At 41.9% G+C, this 18405-nt stretch overlaps 1 protein-coding gene across 3 annotated transcripts in view; it reads left to right on the top strand.

The window, feature by feature from the left end:
• Positions 1 to 18405, top strand: part of CASP8AP2 (caspase 8 associated protein 2) — a 34301-nt gene that overhangs the window by 13467 nt on the left and 2429 nt on the right. For all 3 annotated transcript variants that reach the window (XR_012785377.1, XM_075554765.1, XM_075554766.1), the window contains exons 3-9: positions 2549 to 2611; positions 3266 to 3366; positions 3878 to 3952; positions 4982 to 5097; positions 10952 to 13158; positions 14031 to 17130; positions 18115 to 18214. Coding sequence is in view for 2 of the 3 variants with exons in the window: in XM_075554765.1 (XP_075410880.1) it covers positions 2549 to 2611; positions 3266 to 3366; positions 3878 to 3952; positions 4982 to 5097; positions 10952 to 13158; positions 14031 to 17130; positions 18115 to 18214 (5762 nt within the window). In the remaining variant the exon portion in view is untranslated. The remainder of the gene's footprint in view (positions 1 to 2548; positions 2612 to 3265; positions 3367 to 3877; positions 3953 to 4981; positions 5098 to 10951; positions 13159 to 14030; positions 17131 to 18114; positions 18215 to 18405) is intronic.

The raw sequence follows: 18405 nt of genomic DNA, 5'->3' as shown, positions 1-18405 counted from the left end.
ATGAAACATGACAAAAGAAGATTTGCTAGCATATGAAAGGTCCAGAATAAGCCAACGTATAGAGGCCAAAGGTAGATCTGTGATTGTGGGCAGGGAGGGCTCAGAGGACGGGGAACTTCCTGAATGAATGGTAGGTGTGTTAGTCTGGGTAGACTAGAAAGAAAAATCCAGAGACACTCATGTATAAGAAAGCTTTTTATAAAGAGTAATTGTATATTAAGAAAACATCCCAGCCCTGTCCAGATGAAGTCCTTAAGTCTGATATTAGCTCATATGTTTGGTACCAATCTATAAGTTCCTCTTCAGACTCATGCAATGATGTCAAATGCAGGAAGATCACAGGCCAGTGAGTGGAAAGTCTTGTGGATCCAGTGGTGGTAGATGCTTCTCAGCACTGGCTTTGGTCTGCACATGGCTCTTTCAGCTCTAGGGCTCTGACTGCCATCAGTGCAGCTCCATGTGGCTTGTCAACAGGAATATGAAGCAGACAGTCTATGTGTCCCACCTCCAGGAAAACAGGAGTTCCCAGAATTCTCAGAAGGCTATACCTACAAGGGGGCCTCATTGGCTGTGACCTGATTGACAGGCTAGACCCAACCCATTTGCAAGTTGACAGATTATGTAACGACCACAGCTGGGAATGCTTAGGAGAGGGGGCTTCTGTTTGGGATGATGGGACTGGCCTAAAGTTGGTTGTGACCATGGCTGCACAGCCACCCTGGAAACTATTGAAATGTGCACTTCAAATAATGGATTATATGGGATGTGAATTAAATCTCATTAAAGCTGTTACTAAAAAAAAAATCTGTTAATTTCCGTCCTAAAAATCTACAGAGGCTTAGTCTTCATTTGGTATTCTTTCATTTGATCATGAATTAATTACGTTGTCCGTTTCCGTATGTTTGTAGTAACTTTGGGTTATATTTGGGACAGTGTAACTGCTACACACTGGATTCTGGTTTCTTTTCCCTTGAGAGGATTTTGCTTTTAACTTTAGCAAATACTTGACAAGATTCGAACTTGCATCTCTCCTACAGTGAATAGCAGCTGAAATTTGTTATTTTAGCTTCAGCTGGGCTTTTCCGAAATTCTGTTTTTACTTGTGTATTTGGGGTGTTGCAGAGATTTGAATCATAATTTGAAAACTTCTCTCTGCGGGTCTCTGGATTTCATCCCGCACTTTCTACTTGCCCTCACTTTACCCTTGGAGTCTGTCTTCTGTCTGGATTGTTGCTGTTCTGTATGGCTTCAACTAGGTCTAGGTCCTGTCTCCCACGAGAGGCTGTAAGTAAGAGATGGTGTGAACGGCAGTGCTGCTTTCTCTCAGATGCGATTTCTCTAGTTTTGCAATACCGCACTCTCTAGTTCATGGTTCTCAGCCTTCCCCATGCCCTGACCCTTTAATACAGTTCCTCACGTTGTGGTGACGCCCAACCATCAAATTATTATTTTCTAATCATTTTATTGGGGGCTTATACGACTCTTATCGAATCCATACATACATAAATTGCTTAAAGCACATTTGTACATTTGTTGCCCTCATCATTCTCATGACAAAATTACTTTCATTGCTACTTCATAACTGATTTTTGCTGCTGTTAGGAATCGGGTGACCCCTGTGAAAGGGTCATTCCACTCACAGGTTGAGAACCACTGTTCTAGTTCTTCAGATAGCTTTTATTAAATATTTTGTTAAGGGTTTATAGTTGTTAACTGCAGGTGAATTGTTCCGATAGGAACGACTTTGTTGTTGTTGGAAACAGATCCTCTATGTTTCGTAAATAGTTTATTTACTGAAAATAGCTTTGTTGGGAACTGATTACAAGGATCCACATGTGACCTCCTCCCTGGGAGAGGAACGGCAGAGAAGGGGGGGAAGGGAGACTCTGGATAGGGCAAGATATGACAAAATAACTATGTATAAATTACCAAGGGCACATGAGGGAGGGGGCTGCGGAGAGGGAGGGGGGAAAAAAAAGAGGACCTGATGCAAAGGGCGTAAGTGGAGAGCAAATGCTTTGAGAATGATTGGGGCAGGGAATGTATGGATGTGCTTTATACAATTGATGTATGTATATGTATGGATGGTGATAAGAGTTGTATGAGCCCCTAATAAAATGTAAAAAAAGAAAAGAGGAAAAAGAAAGAAAACAGCTTTGTTTAGTTTCTTTTAAAAAAATCATTTTATTGGGGCTCATACAACTCTTATCACAGTCCATACATACTTAATTGTGTAAAGCACACTTATACCTTCATTGCCCTCATCATTCTCAAAATTTGCCTTCCGCTTGGGTTCCTGGAATCAGCTCCTCATTTTCCTTTTTTCCCCTCCCCCTGTTTTGTTTCTTAATGAAAAACCCTTAAGCATGTAAATCTGAGGTAATAGTATTATGAACCAGTGTACTCAAGTCTTCCTGTTTGTAAGGCTGTCAAAAAACAACTTTAAAAAATAATTGTAACCTTTTTCATGTACCTTCAATAAAGAAGTGGAAATATTTCATTAAGTGCATAAAAATCAGTTTTAACTAATAGTTAACTTTTCTTGCAGCTTCTCTTAATAACGATGAAGGCTCTTTGGACATATATGCCGGGTTGGACAGTTCTCTGTCGGGTAGGTAGATTCTATAAAATACCTTCATTTTGTTTGATAGGCTATTTTAAGTGTGTCCTAAATAATTAGCTATTCTTTGGTGATTGAAAGTCTCATACAAGCAGACATCCGAAAGTGCACGGAGGAAATGGCATTAGAAGATAAGGGAATTTCTCCATGAACTCTTTGGAACCCCTCATGCTAAAGTAATTATTTTCTTGCCAACAGCTTGAGTAGTGAAACAAATTAGTGCACAGATTTGTTATTCATCCAGATCTCAGATACAGTCTGACCTTGTGCAGAAGTGTTTCATGACCTGCGAATGCAGCCAGTGGTAGGCTTGGTACTTACTTAGTACTCATATTGTGCCAAGCAGCATAGTATTGTAAAGTTTGAAAGTGGTGGTTCATAAAAATAGTTTCAAATGAATCAGTAAGACTGCAAATGAGGGTCTACGTAAGTTAGAAACTCTTCACATTGACTCCTTCAAAGCTTTGAACAGACCCGATTCTAGCATCTGGTTTCCTGATCAAATTTTCTAAGGAAACTGGTGTTCCAGGTTTCATCTCTGGAATCGGTGTAGATTTGGATAAATTGGCAGAGATGGAGGAGACTGACACAGCATCAAACATCATAATGTAGTTTAATGTAAGGGGTTTTGTTTGTTTGTTTTAGACACTGCTTCCAAATCCTGTGTCCCACCCAGAGATTGCTTGGATTTGTATGAAGAGATCCTGACTGAAGAAGGGACAGCCAAGGAGGCAACATACAATGATGTATGTAGGGATTGCCACCGTCGTTACACTGCTTCCAGAAGTACAGGCATCTGCTTACTAGCCATTCTGAATTTACAACTTTAGTCTAAAAGAATATGTATCGGTTTCACTCTTCAGATAATCTTAAATTTAAAGAATGCTTTCTGAATGCTTGTCAAATTTAACGATAGTTTTAGTAGGCAGACTCTTGTCAACCAGTGTGATAGAACAGTGTTAATCTGTTCAGATATGGACTAATTTAGGTTGTACGCTGTGTAACATGTCCTGAGGCATAAATCGGAGAAATTGTTTTCTACTTTATTTGAATGCTGAAAATGGGATATTGAATGAAAAAAAAACATGCTCAAATAGATCCAACTTGAAAAAAACTAGTAGGCTTATTTAATAGCTATTACTGTCAGTGGACCTCATTGACTCTTAAGGGATTGATGTACAAAATTTTAAATAGTTAAGTCATTGAAGCTAAGGGAATAATTTCGAGTACTGGCTGAACTCGTTTTTCATGTCTCAGTTGCAGGTAGAGTATGAGAAATGTCAGCTGCAGATGAAAGACCTGATGAGAAAGTACAACGAAATCCAGACTCAGGTAAGAGTCAGTGAAGATTAAAGTTTAATAATGTATTTTTTGGATAAATTGATAGTAAAATGCTAAAGTGCTGATAGTTTAAGGAAAATTGTTTATGAAAGCATATAGAAAATATGACAAAACATGCCTCATTTGATGAAATTGATCATAGGAAAGCTGCAAATCTTGCTTTGTTAACTGATACTAACGTTAAAGATTGTTTCGGATGTAGACTCGTTAGCAGTTACATAACAAAATTTATGAGATTGAATGATTTGAGAACTAAAGATTTAGAAAAGCCTTTGGGGGGAAACTGACGATCCCTTCAGTTTTTGTCTTCCCACCCCTTATTTTCCCAGTTGAGTTGATTGACTTTTATGTCATCGTGACCCTTGAATTTTAGAGGGTTTCCAAAACTGTAAATCTTTACGTGAGTAGACAGCCTCATCTTTCTCCAGAGAAGCCTTTGAGGGGTTCGACTCCCCAACCTTATGGTTAGCAACCTAACACTTACAGAGCTTATTTTTGCCACAATGACCTGTTTTTTTAATGATCACACTGACATAACCAAGAATATTACAATAATAAAGCATATTAATATCCTACGATGTCTTTTTGTTTGTTTTTTTAGTAAAATTGTCTTTCCTCGTGTCCCAAAGAATTAATGGATTTTGATTTGTTCCTTGTTCATCTGTTAATTAGTACATTATCACAAATTCAACTTCCCTTGTTAGATATTAAAGTTATGCCATTTTTATGTTTAATTTGGAAGATATGGGGGTATAATTCTTCCTGCTGTTTATTTTGAAATTTTGATCCCTGTTATTGAGTGATTTTACATCAGTGGCCTGTGTCTGCTGACGGTTACCTTCTCTGGATCTCAACTTTCCCACATGCGTCATGGGAATAAGTGTACTTCTCATGGGATTCTTTTTGGACAATTCCAGAAGATATAATATGTAAGGACTCACTTTAGTTATTGACTACACCAGCAATGGTGTTAGTAATTCTATAGCAATATGCTTTATTAATACATGTATGATACTTTAGAATTGCAGCTTAAAAAATGAAAACCTGTCTCTTAAGAAGAATATTTCAGCACTTATGAAAACTGCCAGGGCGGAAATAAACCGCAAGGATGAAGAAATCGATAATCTTCATCAAAGGTATAACTGAGGCATGTAAATCTGTTTATAAATTGTCTAGGTGTTGGTATGTAGAGTATTTTTAACCTTGAGCGGAAGAAAATTAACTGTCATGCATTTTATTGAATATTAAGATTTTGGTTTACACATTGGGCTGCTAACTGCTAGGTTGAAGGTTTGAACCCACCAACCACTCAGAGAAAGATGAGGCGTTCTGCTTCCATAAAGATTCACAGCTTCCAAAACTCTAGGATGCACGTTTACTTTGTCCTATTGGGTCACTGTTAGTTGCAGTCAAGTTGATCGCAGTGGATTTGGTTTGTTTTTTTGTGACTTCTCATTCTAGTGGAACATTATTTTAGTGACATGAGTATTAATAGAATACTGCTCCATACCTCTCTCAAAATATTCAGTAGTGTAGTACTCTTGATGATAGTGTCCATGTCATGGGTTCTTGTTCCCTGCCAAACCAACGAAAACCACAGCCCTTGCCACTGTGTTGATTCCGACTTGAAGTGACCCTACAGGCTCAATCTGGACCATCGGTGGTAAATCTTTAAGAGGCAGCAGCCTCATCTTTTTCTGGTGGAGCAGCTGGTGGGTTCAAGTTCCCAATATTTCAAGTGAGCAGCAGGCCACCAAGGTTCCTTTGGTTCCTACCAGAGTCCTTCCATATTAAGATGGTCTCTCCCCCTCCCCCCTTTGTTGTTCTAATTGAGACACCTTCCTTTCTCAATTGCTTGGTCTTCTACCTCCAAATGGATTTCCTTCATTAATTTCTCTCTCCCCTTAGCCCCCTAATTTTTGGTTGTACTTTGTATTTTGCTCAGCAAACTTCATATCTCTTCTCCCCTTCCTAGCCAAAGGTGGTCTACACCTGCTATCTCCACGTCCTTTCTTTCTACTCACTCTTGGGCCCATTTCAATGTTATGTTCGCCTCCTTTGGTCCCTCAAAGCAGCTGTCATTGGTAAACAATGAACGAATTCCACTGGATCCATCAGGTAGTTTCGACTTCTCAACTTCACTCGTCCTGCCACCCTGTTTGACACAGTTGGCCCTTACTTCTGGAAATATCCTCTCCTTTTGACTTCCGTCATGTAATGATTCTTAATTTTCTTTCTAACTTTAGGTTTATATTTTTGAACTTGATTGTTTTAAGTCCTTAAAACCTAGTTCCTTTCTTATCTGTATCAATAATTTCTTTTGCTGAACTCCCAGTCATACTAAGGCTGTTTCATTATATTTTTAGACAAGTACTGGACATCTCTCTAGTAGATGCCTTTACAGTTTTCTCAAAATCACTTTATCCCAAACTAAATGGTTCATCTGGTCCCTTCCCCCAACATTCCACAGTGCAAATGAGGAGATGAGATGTACTGACCAGTGAATTTCTTGCTAAAGCCAGCACACTTTTGAGAGAAGAGGACGCTGTTAATATGTCCTCTGATACTGTTTCCCAAACTGGAACTCACATCCCCTTTGGCCGCTGATCATTTTGCTGATCATGTTATTGTTAAGTCTTGCAGATTTCAGGTCTTTGTGATCTTTCACAGAACTATTTCTCCCCAGCTCTGTCATCACCACTGCTTTGTCCCGCCGCCTCCTCTGAGCTGGCAGCAGTCTCTGGGTGGCATCCTCTTGCCCTCTCAGTCTTACAGGCACGGGACATCTCTGGAGCACAGCCTGGATCATCCCACTGCCACAGCCACCATTCAGCCCGGCCCTGCTTTCTGGGTTAAAGCACATCACTGGCTACTCATTGTACTTGGGAAGTCTTAACTTGACCTGAAGGTTCTTCGCCGCACTGCCCTAAATAAATTCTTAAGCCTTCTCACCACTGCCATGTTCTCCTGAGAAGCACAGCTCTGACCCAGTTCTGCGATTCTGTGAGAGCCTTGGATGTACCTCATGCTCTGCCGTGGCCTGGGCTGCCTCCGCTGCCTGGAGTGCCCCCCCGCTCTCCTCTCCTTGTGAAGTACCACTCGTTTTTCTTGTCTCAGTGCACACATGCTTTTCACGGGGCTTATTGTGCATCTTCCCGGATCATGGCAGATCTCTCTTTCATAGCTCATGTACACGTATACATTTTCTTCTTCTTTTTTTCTGTTGCTAGGAATCAGATTTCTTTCTTGGCATGTATAAATTTTCAAATCACGATTGTCTCTCTCTTCCACAACACGGTAAGCTTTGTGGGAGGAGGCACCGAGTCTGTGTGCCCTTCCCTTGTATTAAGCATCCTGCACAGTGTCTGGCACGGGATAAATGCTCAACATGATTGAAGAGCAGATGAACGTCCTCTCACGGTGGGGCCAGCATGGAAACTGAGAGCAGGATTTCACTGTAGACTTTAAAAATAAAGATGGCTTCTCTGATGAATGAATTATATGCCAATAAGTCTATTATTCTAAATGAATAAGATGGCTGCATTTGTTTCCGCCGGTACAAGTAATATCTGCTGAGTTCCTGACTTCGTGGGGCACTGTGGTGTTTATCCTTGGAGACTACAGAATGTTTGTGGAGGACTCTCTTAGGGCTTCGTGCTAATGGCCTCCCTCATCCAGCTAGTGTGCCCGAGTCTTTTTTTAATAGTTGTATTGGCAAATAATATACGTATCATACAATTCAACACTCTAGTCCTTTAATTATATCAAGGGGAATTGTGCGATTATTACCATATTAATTGTAGAACATACTCCCCCCACCCCCACCCCATGGTTAAATTGCCTTTAAAATGAGTTGTGTGTCTGGGTCATTATGTTGTCTTGATCCCTTTGAAGAACTCGGTGTTTTTTCCCCCCCAGCAGAGTTTCAATTTATTAACAGTATTGGCGTGTAATTCTTGTTTGGGTCTTGGATTTCTTGCTTTATTTCTTTAATCATTTTATTAGGGGCTCATATAACCAATCACAGTCCATATATACATCAATTGTGTAAAGCACATTTGTACATTCATTGCCCTCATCATCCTCAAAACATTTGCTCTCCACCTGAGTTTTTCCCCTCCCTCATGAACCCTTGATGATTTATAAATTATTATTTTGTCATATCTTGGCACTGTCCGATGTCTCCCTTCACCCATTTTTCTGTTTTCCGTCCCCCAGGGAGGAGGTCACATGTAGATCCTTGTAATCGGTCTCCCTTTTCCAACTCACCCTCCCTCTACCCTCCCAGTATCGCCACTCACACCACTGGTCCTGTAGGGATCATACGCCCTGGATTCCCTGTGTTTCCAGTTGCTATCCATACCAGTGTACATCCTCTGATCTAGCCAAATTTGTAAGGTAGAATTTGGATCATGATAGTGGGGGAGGAAGAAGCATTTAGGAACTAAAGGAAAGTTGTATTTTTCATCGTTGCTATATCACACCCTGATTGGCTCGTCTCCTCCCCAGACCCCTTCTGTAAGGGGATGTCCAGTGGCCTACAAAAGGGCTTTGGGTCTCTACTCCATATTCCCCACTCCCGCTCATTCACAATGATAGGATTTTTTGTTCTGATGATGCCTGATACCTGATCCCTTCAACACCTCATGGTCACACAGGCTGGTGTGCTTTTTCCATGTGGGCTTTGTTGCTTCTGAGCTAGATGGCCGCTTGTTTACCTTCAAGCCTTTAAGACCCCAGACACTATGTCTTTTGATAGCCAAACAGCATCATCTTTCTTAACATTTGCTTATGCACCCATTTGTCTTCAGTGGTCGTATCATGGAGGTAAGCACAAAATGAAATGATTTTTTTGTTCTTTGATGCTTGATAACTGATCCCTTTGGCACCTCATGATCACACAGGCTGGTGTGCTTCTTCGATGTGGGCTTTGCTGCTTCTGAGCTAGATGGTTGCTTGTTTATCTTCAAGCCTTTAAGACCCCAGATGCTATGTCTTTTGATAGCCGGACACCATCAGCTTTCTTCACCACATTTGCTTATGCCCCCAATTTGTCCTTAGCAATCATGTTGGGAAGGTGAACCTCATGGAATGACGATTTAGTAGAACAAAGTGTTCTTGCATTGAGGGAGTACTTGAGTGGAAACCCAATGTCCATCTGCTACCTTAATAATAAACATTTAAATATATGCACTTAGATCTAATTCCCCATCCTCATAAATATATTTACATATGTACATTTCTGTATTTAGACCTGTATAAGTGTCCTTTGCCTCCTAATTCTTTCCTTTATTTCCTTTTACTTTCCTCTTGTCCCACTATCATACTCATCCTTCATTTAGGTTTCAGTAATTCCTCTTGGTTACATTGCCCTTGACCAAGCCCTACAAGGGCTTCTTATACCCTCCTCGCCACTGATTTTGGATCACTTGTTGTTTCCTTGTCCCTGGGTTTGTTAGCACCACTTCTTTCCCCCACCTCCCCCTCTCCTATGCACCCCCAGAACTGTCGGTCCCGTTGTTTTTTCCTTCAGATTGTTTATCTAGCCCATCTTATCTAGATAGACCCGCAGAAATTATATGCTCAAAAACAAGACAGAGCAAAACAAAGCAACAAAAGAAAACAGCAACAAAAACCAATGAGAAAAGAAAGAAAAGCTTACAAATAGTTCAGTCTGTTTGTTGACCTCTAAGCGTATTTTCCCATCGAGTTTGATGGGGTGTCACACCCTGGCCCCAAAGTCCATTTTTGGTACTGTCTCTGGACCTCCTTGCTCTGCTCACTATGCTGTTCTATTCATGCCTCAGTGTGGTGGGGTCAGAGTAGGTGCAGTATCCACACTGTCTCCATTGTCCCCTGTAGGGCTATCGGTCAGTGAGGGATGTCATGTCTCATAGTGGGGCTGGACATATGGTCCTCTCCGTGCATTGGCTGCTCTGAGCAGGATTATTGTCCTCGAGGCTTTGTGGGCCAGGATGTGCTCCACTCTCTTCCTGCCCTTTCACTTGCAACCATGATCTGATCAGACATGTCCCTCTCCCTGAGCTGTAGCTTCAGTGCTGTCCTCTGAAGTGAATTCTTCTTGGGGGAGGGGGTTTGTGTGTTTGTTTAAGGGCAAGACTACTCCCTCTTTTTTTCTGAGTCTCTGCTTTACCGAAGGTGATGTCCCTTTCCAAGATTGGTCTCCTGGTAACATGTCCAGAGTAGGAGAATAGTCTGCGTCCTCGAAGGTAGAGCAGTGTAAGTTCTAGCATGACTGTGTCTATTGTTTCTACTGTACTATAGCAGTAGGTGTTTAGTTACAGCATTAAAGTAACTGATACAGGAAAATATCAGTCACTGGAGAAAAGTGTTCAGTTTATCTGATTGAAGTAGCTTTTTTGATAAAATATACTAAAGGTTTTTAAAAGTTTCTTTAGCTTTATGCAAATTTGCTACTGTACTTACTTTCTTTTTTAAAGTTCTAGCATTTTGTCCGTTTATTTTGCAACAGGGGGACTGTATCAAAAGTCTACATTCCTTTTTAACGTAGAGTGTAGTAGTGTAAAATGGCTGTGGATGCTTTGACTTGCTGGACGGTAGGTGAAACAAAACTTGCGTGAGGATTCCTGTAGAGTGATCGTTTCCCTTCCCAAGATTTCAATTGGACTTCTTGTTTGGGCTAAAGTATGCTGAGGGCGCAAAAATAAGCGAGACGGCTGAATCTGATTCGTTTGAGTGCTATATGCATAGAGTAGAAGAAGTCTGGCAACAGAAGTTATGGGCATAGGCAAATGAAGTGACAGACCGAAAGCTCTTCCAGGCATCTTTGAAGCAAAGCAAGTGAAAGAGCTTCTTGTTTGGAAAACTGGCCCACTTAGCAGAAAGCTGGTAAATCAGTTATTAAATATTGATTTCGTTAGTGTGCATGCCCCAAATTTTAATGTCTGCCCTAGGGAAGTAAAATTTGTAATATTACATACTAATAACTGTTTCTTTGTTTCTGAATAGATTGTCTGAATTTCCACATTTCCGAAATAATCATAAAACTGCAAGGATATCAGATCCAGGAAAACAGAAAGACCTTAAGTCCAGATCTCCTCATTTAGATGATTCTTCAAGGACTGATTGCAGAGTGAAAGGTGATGGCTCTAGAGATGCGCATCGTGGCACTTCGCTGCCAGGCCTGGGCAAAGAAGGAAAACCACACTCTGAAAACAGGAGCACTTCGCTTTTGCACACGTCTAGTGAGAAACATTGCGCCAATGGCATCTGGTCGCGTCCCCAATATCAGGCCGGTGAGGATAGCTCAGGTGAAGGTAACAGGAGAGAGAAAAAAGAAATTAGACACAGTCAGCACAGTGGAGGGTCAGATAGAACCCGGAGAGACTGTGGGGATGGTGAACCGAGGAACACAGAGGCTCATCACAGACTACAAGGACGTTCCGAGAAACATGGTGAAGGTGACCCAAAGATGGAAAGCAAAAATTCAAAGCTTAAAAGTAGCGCAGATTCAAATCACCAAAGTGAACACACCAGCTCTTCTTGGGAGAAAGAGATGCCCAGAGAGAAGTCCCACATTCGAAAAGAGTCTCAAAATGACAAACGACTAGAACGACAAAATGAAAGGTCACAAAATACAAATAGGAAGGACCTTAAATCACAAGACAAAGAAGAGAGAAAAGTCGACCAAAAACCCAAATCAGGAGTAAAGGACCAGGATCAGCGGAGCAGATCTGAACAAACACCGCTTCCTCATTCCCGGAACGAGGTGACAAAATCTTCTCACAATTCAAGTAAATATCATCTGGCTGAGAGACGAGGACGGGGGGAAGAGAGTAAAAGAGACAGGGGAGTAAGCAGTCACAGTTTTCCAGATGGCAGGTGTGCCTCCTTTCTTTCAAGCAGTCGATCGCACAAACACAGCGACTCCAAGGACGCTGCTGGCACACACCACAGGGAAGACGTGCCTTTGAAAGTAGAAAAGCACAGGACTGAAGATCGGAGGAAAAGAGACCAAGAAAGCAGAGACGAAAGTAGGCATGCGAGAAGTGAAAAAAAGACACTGACAGAACATTTACAGAGAACTAATAAAGAAGCTAAGAGAACCACTACTGAGTTATTGAGGAGACCAAATGAGCCCCCAAACAACAGAAGTGAACATACCAAAAGTGAAACTCCTGAAAGAGTAAATGGCAAAGCACTGGTAGTTAAAGCTGACAGTGGGCCAACTGAAACCAAGAACAAGGACTTCAAGTTGAGTTTTATGGAAAAACTGAACTTAACTCTTTCTCCTGCTAAAAAGCAGCCGGTTTCTCAGGACAATCAGCACAGACTAACCGATACTCCCAAATCCAGCGGCACGTGTGATTTGGATCCCTTGGTGCAAGCTGAAACTAGGACTTGTGTTCCGACTGTTAATGAACATGTAGAGGAAACCAAATCAAAGTTACTAAAACCCAAGGGTGCGCTTTCAGCAGCATCCGAACAGAAGATCAATATTCCAGAAAGCAAAACTGAAGAAGAAAAAAAGGTGTTGGTGAAATCTGTTGAGAATTCTATGGCTTGTGACCCGACCCTTTTTGGTACCGAGACTTTATTTTCAGCACCTATAGAAAAGGACCAAGCAGCATCCGTGTGTCCATCAACAGAAATGGAAAACTCCGTTGACAGTGCAAAGGCCGCTCCCACAGGAATCCATGTGGTACAGACAGATGGTCCTCAGAACTGTGGCTTGGAATCGGATAACAAAAGAAATGACGATTTAAATTCTTACAGCGTTTCTGAAGGAACGGAAACGAAGGTAGATCTTTCAACCACAGTGGCTGAGTGCAGTGGAAGCGTTTTGCAGCCACCAGTCAGAGAAGCTGGCATTTTGCGAGCAATCGTTTCAGAAGATGGCGAAGCAAGACTTGAGGCTGCTCGTGAGGGCACACCACCTGCTGAGAGTAGGTCCTTTCCTACAGAGCCTTGCTCACCTCAGGAGACTGTAGAGCTTCCACTGCAGAAAGCGGAGCTAGTGGGCCACAGAATGGAAACTGATGAGACAAATTCAGAGTATCATGATGATGAGAATTCTGTTCTGAGCATCGACTTTAATCAGCTGAGGCCTATTCCAGAAGTCCTCAGTCCTCTGAATAGTCCCGAGAGACCAGTAGCGAAAGTTCTTAGAATGGAAAGCCCTTCTCGAGTTCCACCGAGCACTAACCACCACAAAGGTAATAGTCTGTTATCTTCTACCATGTTTGTGCGGATGACTGGACAGGGGGACTCATGCTTTCATTTTCTATTTTGCTAACTAACGGATATGCAAGGCAGAGACCATTGTTAACTAGAAATGTACACTGCAGCCTTTAATCTCTAATCTTAGGTCACGATACCAGTAAGAATAGTGGGAGTTTGTGTCAATTGCTGTTTGCTTGCTTTCAGATGTTTTTGCCCCAAAGCCACCATCAAACAGATGTGAAGTGATGCTGATGGTTATCAAAAGACTAAATTTTTTAAAAATTAAAAAAAACATTTTTTTTTTAAGACTAAATTTTATCACTCTTGTTAGAGTTTTCTGAGAAGAATTTTTTGGCCTTTTTTCTTGTGTTAAAACATACCGTATATACTCGAGTATAAGCTGCTTCCCAGCACATTTTTAATGCTGTTTTTGTGGTAAAATTAGGTGCCTCGGCTGATATTCAGGCCAGCTTATACTCCAGCATATACGGCACATGATATAAAATTTACCATCTTCAAAAAAAAAAAATTTACCATCTACACTATTTTTTAGAGTAAAATTCAGTGGTGTAAAATGCATTCACAAAGTACCAATATTACTTTTAATCTATTTCCAGATCTTTTTAATCATCCCTAACGGAAACTATACCCATTAAACAACAACTCTCTTTCTCTCTGACTGTGCAAACTTTAAGACCACCAAAGGCCAATGGCATGAATAAGTATTAGGGATTAAAATTCTACTTAACGGGGTGAGGAATAAAAAATATAAGTTGCATTAGTGTTTCACTTTTTTTAAAGCATGAACGTCAAATGACCATGGCTTAACGGTCATGTGACTGCAATGTACTTTTCTCTTCCATAGATGCTTTTCTGCTGAATTCAGCTCACTCTGCCTCTAAGAGTCAGTCTAATGACCTCAACAAAGAAAATAAAAAGCCAATTTGCAAATCTCACAAGTATACCGAAGCAGAATCCTGTAAGAATTTACCTTCAGATGACTTAGAAGAAGGAGAAATTGTAAGTGACCACGAAACATCTAAATCTCAAAAATGTTTTGAGCAAAGCAGCAAACCCCGCACTTCTGCCCAAGTGCGGAATACAAAGACCAACCCAGGGAGGAGGGAGAGCGCCGCGCAATCGAACTGCAGGACTAGGAGGCCATCTGCAGCGATTCATCCGACCAATAACAAATGCCTTAAGAAAACAAGCGAATCTCGAAAATCTCCAAAAACAGGGAAGAAAGATAAAATAATGAGCCCTTCCAGCCTGGAAAAAATTGTTCAAATTATTGCCACCCCCTCTTCTGTCCGAGAGGTTATGCACATGTTACGAACGCTAAGAAAACATGTAAGGAAAAATTATATGAAATTCAAGGTCAAATTTTCATTAATACAATTTCATAGAATTATTGAGTTAGCAATTTTGAGTTTTACATCACTAATCAAATACCTTGACTTAGCCAAAATCTCTAAGTCGGTGTCTACGTTACAGAAATACCTCTGTGAGATCGTCGAATCTAAACTTAAGCAAGTTAAAAAGAATGGCATTGTTGATCGTTTATTTGAACAGCAACTACCAGATATGAAAAAAAAACTGTGGAAATTTGTAGATGAGCAACTGGATTATTTGTTTACAAAACTTAAGAAAACCTTAGAAAAATTCTGTGATTCCAAAAACTTTGGAAGTGACAGTGATGAGAGAAAACATGAAAAGAATAAAGAAAAAGTACAGCGCTCGCATTGTCAGAAGGGGAACACAGAGAACTCTAACAAAGAAGTCGTAAAAGCCAACCCCCCCAAACCAGAGGAGTCTGTTCGTGTTAAGTCTCTACTGGACCCCAGTAAAACCTTGGGGGAAACACACCAAGACCCAAACAACTCTAATAACACAGCCAAGCATGACACCAAAAAAAGCCCTAGCACCTGCATGAATAATACAAAGACCTCTCCATCCCAAGAGCACTCCTTGGAAGTAAAGTGTCCAAGCACCCCAAGGCCAGAAAGAGCTGAGGGCGGCACTATTGACGCTGCACAGGCATGCCAGCATGCTGCTTTGAAGCCAGAACGAAGTTTTGAGATTCTGACCGAGCAGCAGGCATCCAGCTTGACTTTTAATTTAGTGAGTGATGCGCAAATGGGTGAAATATTTAAAAGCTTGTTGCAAGGTTCTGATCTTTCAGAGAGCAGTGTTAACGGTAATGAAAAGGGCGAGTGGGAGTTCAAAACCCCAGAGAAACAGCTGCTGGACAGTCTGAAATGTGAATCCATACCAACTGAAGAGCTAGCTTCAGGGGAGGGCCCTCCAAGCCTGAAAATGATTAGTGATGACAACTGGTCATTATTGTCTTCTGAGAAAGGGCCGTCTCTGTCTTCCGGGCTCTCACTACCAGTTCACCCTGATGTGCTGGATGAGAGCTGTATGTTTGAAATGTCCACTAACATTGCTGTAAATAAAGATCATGTATGCAGTTCCGAGAAGAGCAAGCCCTGCATTTCTTCCATCCTTCTTGAAGATCTAGCAGTCTCTTTGACAGTACCATCTCCTTTGAAGTCAGACGGTCATCTCAGTTTCTTAAAGCCGGAAGTTCTGTCTAGCTCAACTCCTGAAGAAGTGCTTAGTGCCCATTTTAGTGAGGATGCCTTACTTGAAGAAGAGGATGCGTCTGAGCAAGACATTCATTTAGCACTGGAGTCCGATAACTCTAGCAGTAAGTCAAGCTGTTCATCATCATGGGCCAGCCGGTCTGTGGCTCCAGGCTTCCAGTACCACCCGAATCTGCCCATGCACGCTGTCATCATGGAGAAGTCCAACGACCATTTCATTGTGAAAATACGGCGTTCAGCACCGTCCGCCTCCCCTCCCCTTCAACAGAGCCCCCTGGCTGATGGGTCTCTGGCATCTTTGCCTCCTGTGGAAAATGAAGCTCGGGAAGCAACGGAGAAAGAGTACACTTCCTGCCAGAGCTCGGCTTTAAACTCCATGGTGGAAGAATTTGAAAACAAAAACGTTGAAGGCAGTAGCTTGACGAGTGACCAGAACTCTCTGCTCCAGCCGCAAGTCCCTGATAGGTATGAATTCCTGAAGGGTGCTTCAGGTAAAACCGGTGAGGGCGGTAAAGTCGAACTGCACCAAGGGTGGGAACCAAAAGGGACCACGGAGCACCCCGCAGAATTGCCTTTGCTCGAAGAAACGCCGCAGCCTGTGGAGGATCCTCTCCCAAACACCTTCATAGACCTCACCAAAGAGCCAGGCACCGAGCCCAGGCAGTTGGGGGACTTCCTGGAGGTAGCAGTTCTCAGCATCGGTCCGTTGGGCTGTTCTGGCAGCAGCGTGACTCAGGAGACTCCACTATTAGACAGCTCCTTACAGCTGGACACTGTAGGCGCATTCATTGACTTGACACAAGAGGCTTCCAGCGAGAGCAAAAACGAAGGGGGGACCCCTTGCGGGGCTGATGGAGGCCCGGGCTCTCAGATCATATGCACAGAGGAAGCGAACTGTAAGGAAGAAGAGACGCGCGTGGCGAGTGAGCCCTGGAGAAGCGGCGCTGAGGAGCCCTGCATCGACCTGACCACAGAATCTCCCAGGCCCTGCGAAGCGAACAAGGGTGACGACAAATCAGCGCCCACGCCCGATTCTGACCGTGCAGAGTTGCCCGAGTCTTCGGATAACGCTCACAAAAAAAGAAAACACCTTTCAGATCCGAGCCGCCCTTCTCAGAAGAAACAAAGGACGACGGATACGGGCTTCACTAATGGGAAAAGGGCTAAGGAAGCCACCCAAGATTCTGGCGAGAATGGCGAAGCTTGCCAAAGTAAGAAAAGAGCCTGCTCCGCGACTACAGACGACTCCTCACCCACAGGCAGCCCCAAGATGCAGGCCGCCGCCGCCACATCTCCCTCCAGCCTTTCTGCCAACAATGTTGTTAAGAAGAAAGGCGAGATTGTGGTTTCATGGACAAGGTAAGAATCTCGGTGAGACTTGTAAATCACCAGGATACTTTGAGAGACCAGCAATCATTTTGTCTTGCTTTCATAGTTTTATCCCCTTTTGACTAAGGAGAGTGAGGACTTCAGCAATGGCCAAGGTTGGGAGACATGTATCCCAGAATGCAGTGCGGCGCTGCTGTGGAATGGGCTGGAGCAATGGCTCTCCACTGGGGTGGGGGTTGAGCACCTTCTCAGTTTGGAATTCTTTCACATGGAACAGGTAGAAGCACATTTGCGAAAGGAAGACTGTTAGGCACTAAAGCAAGGGGGGAAAGTTGCAATGTTTGTAATTTGAGTGTTTACCCCCAAAGTTTCATAACTGAGTTGTATTTTGATTTTTTTTGGGGGGGGTGAGCTTTTTAAGGACTGCAGATCTGTAGTTTACCTTTCAGATAGAAAGGTAATCTGTGTTGGAATCAGTAGAACAGAGATAGACAATCTCCGTACCTGGTGAGGGCACTGAATGTGGGAAGATGGATTTCTCCAAACCAGCAATCGTTTTTGTTGAGGACTACAAAATCAAATCTCAGAGATGTACATTGATTCGAACCCTTTAGAAAAAACAGCATTAGAAGATCTGTTTCTTAGGTTTATTAAGTGTGTGATCATCTATGGGTCTTGATTTTTAAAGTACTGTATACATTAAAAGTAAGCTAAAAATACAAGGAAAGCAACGTAAATTTAAAAAAAAATTTTAATTGTTAATTTCATCAACAGGAAAAACAGTACATTTGTTGTGGTCAGTTTGGTAATTGCAGGTGAACTCCAAGATTAAAATTATCCAGAAGCTATTTCTCAAGAGATACATACTTTCGTTATTTTGGCATGTTCACATTTTGCTTTATTCTGTGGATTTTAATAAAAATATCACCCTCGATTGGTAGACATTAAGGCGTTGGCACTTTGTTAGTCGTCTACTCTGATGAACAAAAACTAAGTAATATTTTCTCCCTACAGAAATGATGACCGGGAAATCTTATTGGAGTGTCAGAAAAAAGGCCCATCGGTGAAAACATTCACTACTTTAGCTGCTAAGTTGAACAAAAATCCAAATCAGGTAACTCCCTGATTTTTGCGTCTCTTGAGTCATAGCTAAGTTCTAAGAAAATTCCTAGATTTAATGAAAAAACATCTAAAATACGTAGATACTTATTAGCCAACTTCTTTTAAAGCATGACACTTTGTATAGAGACTGTTTTAAATAAAACTGTGTGAGATTATGGAAAAAGTTAATTGGAAAAGTACATT

Source organism: Tenrec ecaudatus, chromosome 7 (assembly GCF_050624435.1).
Source record: "Tenrec ecaudatus isolate mTenEca1 chromosome 7, mTenEca1.hap1, whole genome shotgun sequence".
In the NCBI taxonomy this organism is placed as follows: Eukaryota; Metazoa; Chordata; class Mammalia; order Afrosoricida; family Tenrecidae; genus Tenrec; species Tenrec ecaudatus.
Note: the sequence above shows the minus strand (reverse complement) of the source record. Positions and strands in the feature narration are given on the sequence as shown.